The 4,075-nt window shown below is 48.5% G+C and overlaps 1 protein-coding gene across 1 annotated transcript; it reads right to left on the reverse strand.

Annotated features, from left to right (window-relative positions):
* Positions 1 to 458: 458 nt before the first annotated feature.
* On the reverse strand, positions 459 to 2,629 carry ID2 (inhibitor of DNA binding 2). The gene is made up of 3 exons (XM_080919783.1): positions 2,221 to 2,629; positions 1,861 to 1,924; positions 459 to 1,155 (listed from the first exon to the last, which is right to left on the reverse strand). The coding sequence occupies exons 1-2, from the start codon at positions 2,566 to 2,568 to the stop codon at positions 1,868 to 1,870; spliced, it is 405 nt and encodes a 134-aa protein (XP_080775909.1). The 5' UTR covers positions 2,569 to 2,629; the 3' UTR covers positions 459 to 1,155; positions 1,861 to 1,867.
* Between the last annotated feature and the right edge of the window lie 1,446 nt (positions 2,630 to 4,075).

Consider the following 4,075-nt stretch of genomic DNA (forward strand, 5'->3'; position numbering starts at 1 on the left):
CAGGCCTGGGTGAGCCACAGGTGGAGGAGAGGAAGGAGGAGTTCTGGAGTTTGCAGCAGGTTCAACAGCTTAATTCTCAGGGGTAAACAGTGACAGTCAAAGCCCCTTTGCTCTTTCTAAAGCTGGATCTTGCTCCAAGGGTGTCTTTCTAGACTGTACACTTAGTCAATGACCCAACTCAAGGGAGTTCCCTCCTACAAACCCTGTCCCAATGCAGACACAGAATCAAGCTGCTAGGTATTGAGTTCCAGTTCCCATCCCTCCTAAAGGCAACAATGTTTTCGGTCTACTGGGCTGCCATGGGACACTTGAGAGATGGGGAGAGATCAGAAGGAGGTGTCCCAAGCAAACACAAGACATCTCACAAATCATTCAGAATCCAGGATTGATGTCAGACACATTTTATTATAATCTTAATACAGTCTACATAAATTTGAACTGGTATTTATTTGGGTTCAGTTATAACATAGCATAAAAAAATCAAAGCACTGTTTGAAATAAAGCAAGCAATTGACATTCAATAAACACACTTGATTTATTTTGTATAAAAGGGTTAAGTTTACAACTAAACTTTTATAAAAAGTTTAGCATAAGTACGTCATTACATTTTAATGCAGAAATAGGTTATTTCTGCCACTATACAAGAAAACTCTAATTAAAGAGTCCACAAGGTTTCACTCAATATATATATATTTATATATAAATATATACACAGCATTCAGTAGGCTCGCGTCAAAAAGGCCATTTCTGACCAAAGACTTCATTTAAGTAACCGAATACTGGGTCCTTCTGGCATTCACGCTCCACCTTTGAAAAAAGGCAAAGTCTGCTTAGATTGGGCAATTCCTTGTGATTTTTTTTTTTTTAACGTTTTCGCTCCCCATGGTGGGAATAGTATATAAAGAAAACCTTCCAACTGTAGAAAGGGCATTGAAAGTCTCTCATAAATAACAGCATCACAGTCCAGGCCGGAGAACACCTGGGGAAGATGATCATTCTCAGTTTTCCTTCCGTTTTCTGTTTTAAAAAAGGTCCGTTCAACTTGTTCTCCTGGTGAAATGGTTGATCACAAAGCAAAAGTCTTAAAAGATCCTGTAGACTTCTTGTGCAAAAGGAAAAGAGAAAGTAAGAAGAAAAAAAAAAGTCCCCAAATGCCTGCAAAAGATTGGGAGAGAAAGGCAGTTTAGGAGAATGTAACCTTGGGGCAGAGGCGGGCAGCCTGGCGCCGAGGAAGCCACAGTTTGAGCATTTAACCAAACCCTGGCGTCCAGATGCAGCACACACACCCGGCCCCAACAGCACAAATTAAACATGAAAATAGAGACTCAAGGGGAAAACTTCCCAAACCCAGTCTCCTATTTGGATCTCTAACAGCTCACTCATAGGCGCCAGTCTGCTTCTTGTAACAATTATTTGATTGAAAACAGCCCCTCGGTTAACAGATAGGGAAATCTGGATCCCGGAGCGCAGGGGTAAGGCTCGGGGTAGCTAGCCAGAGAAATCTCAAGAGGACTTCAGTTTTGGGGAAGGAGAATCACAATGGAATTTGTGGCGATAAGATTAATTACAGCTGAGGTTAGTACTTCATAGTACCGCCACTGGGCTCATAAAAGCCAATAACACTTCGCCCTGACACCTTCATAGTAAGTTACGGGCATTCTCCTCCCCCTCCCCCTTTGTAAAGGCAACTGTTCTGTAATCCTGATCAACCCCAGTGACAAGCCCTTTCATGCCTCTCTGGTAAGACAAGCGGCACCCGTAACACAGTGAAGTAAGCATGCATTTACCAAATCAAACATTTAACGGACACACAAGCACATTACCGAAACGCGCACACAGGAGGCACCCGCAAACACTCACCATTTATTTAGCCACAGAGTACTTTGCTATCATTCGACATAAGCTCAGAAGGAAATTCAGACGCCTGGAGAGAAAGGATAAAAGGCAGGATGTTAGGCAATCTTAAGGGAAGGTAGCACCCCCCCCCTGCCCCGCTCCTTTTACGAAAGTGCCAACAAGTCCCATTAAACAGGTTCATGCTACAATGCTGACCCAGACGCAACCCACACTGAACTTATAAGTAGCGATTTCACATGACGCTCAATGTACAGTTTTCTTGGAAATAAAGTTAATGAACCTGTCTCTAGGATGGGCTTTAAGAGTGACAGCTCGGGCGACCCGGAGCATCTGGGCAGCGGGATACTTGCAAGCGAGTCTCACCTGCAAGGACAGGATGCTGATGTCCGTGTTCAGGGTGGTCAGCGGCGTCCTGGACGCCTGGTTCTGTCCAGGTCTCTGGTGGTGCAGGCTGACTATAGTGGGATGGGAGTCCAGGGCGATCTGCAGGTCCAAGATATAATCGATGACGTGCTGCAGGATTTCCATCTTGGTCACCTTCTTGTTCTGGGGGATGCTGGGCACCAGTTCCTTGAGCTTGGAGTAGCAGTCGTTCATGTTGTAGAGCAGACTCATCGGGTCGTCCACCGGGGTTTTGCTCCTGGAGATGCCCAAGCTGTGGTCGGACAGGCTGTTTTTCCTAACGGATCTCACGGGACTGAAGGCTTTCATGCTGCTCGTAGGAGGAGAGGCTGGGAGGGAGCCGCCGCAGGGGGCCGAGCTGGCTGCGCCGCACAGGGCTCTGTTCAGAATGAAGCGCGAGCCGGGCGGGGCGTCTTTTATGTGCACTCGCCCAGGCCGCTCAATCGGGCATCCCTGGATCGCCATTGGTGGAAGGGGTCCCGTCCATCATACCGGGCGAATTCTCCCATTGGTGGCTGAGAGCTCTCGGTTCTTCCGCGTTCGCAGCCAATGCCCGTGGGGTAGGAGGAGCGGGCGAGAGCCCAGCTGGGGTGGTAAATTGAGTACAGTGTGCGCTGGGCGCCCAGGGGGCCTGAGTGTGCAATTGTGCCCGCCTGGTTCTAATTCCCAAAGCTGGCAGGACCCCTGCTCCGGGGGTGTGCCCGGAGCTAGCTATCCCCGCCCCAGGACTTCCAGCGGCCCCACGGTCTCCGCACTGCAGACGGGAAGTCACAGGTCGCTAGCGTTAGGGAAGAGGCTGAAGGGAAAAGAAGCGCGCCTTTGGGAAGTCACATTTGTAGAGTTCCTTCTTTTTAGATAAAGAAAAGCTATTTAAGGGGAGGAGGGGCGGAAAACCTACCCACATACACATTCGCGACAGGTTTAGCGCGGGGCCTTGCAGCTTGGATCAACGCGGGAGGCCTTCTCGGAAACCCAGTGACACGAATTGTAGGGGAACACTGTGCGGTCTCCTTCAGACCACAGAAGGGCCCCGAGGGACCGAGTACGTCTGGGACCCCCCTCCTCCCCAAGGATGAGGCAGGGTTAGTGTAATGACTCCATTAATCGAAGGTCATTAGTGGGTTTGCACATTGGAGCTACATTTACATACACTGCCCTTGGTCTGTGCCCTTCAGTGTAGGTGGCAAAGCGATACGATTAATTATGCACAAATCGTGATTTCTGGTGTCACATTCCAGCACTTACAGCTCTCGGGAAGCTCTTTGTCAGGTAGGTGGTCCTAGCTATTGACTGACAGCTTATCGCTGCGTTTAAAGGAAATTCTGTTACGTACCAGGTTTGGAATCTTTCAGCACCCTTCCTAGATGCAGCTGCATTTTGGAAAAAGTTTGGAGCTCTTGCCTCCAATACTTTAGTTCTGAATTCTTGTTTTGCTGAAGACTACCATATATCCGTCGTGCATTAAAGGGGAAAAAATTATCTTAAGCCCAGAAAGGGTTTTTGGTCTCAATCCTCCACATCCTCTGAATGCAGTAAAGAGAAAGAATGCAGAATCTGGGCAAAGCTCCGTGGTGGAGAAACAGTATTTTCCCTTCAATTAATGATTAATTCCTCAGCTGGTGGGCCAGGCAGTCTCTGACCTCCACGTGACAGCCATGTGCCCCTAGGCTTCTCTCTGAGGGGGCAGAGTCCGGTGGTGTAGAGGTGGTAAAATCTGGCCATCTCAGCTTGGAGGCTGCAGGAACTCTGCCCTGCAGAGAAATCTGCACAAGGCTTGCAGTACCTCCCGCAACTCAGCGACAGTGTTCAACTGACA

The sequence above is a fragment of the Micromys minutus genome, assembly GCF_963924665.1.
Source record: "Micromys minutus genome assembly, chromosome: 1".
In the NCBI taxonomy this organism is placed as follows: Eukaryota; Metazoa; Chordata; class Mammalia; order Rodentia; family Muridae; genus Micromys; species Micromys minutus.

Bases quoted from the DNA above. Each gene is read 5' to 3' on its own strand.
- ID2 (XM_080919783.1), bottom strand. From the start codon at position 2,568: ATGAAAGCCTTCAGTCCCGTGAGATCCGTTAGGAAAAACAGCCTGTCC. The intron at 1,925-2,220 runs GTGAGACTCGCT...CTTTCTCTCCAG, and splicing joins TCAGCATCCTGTCCTTGCAG to GCGTCTGAATTTCCTTCTGA.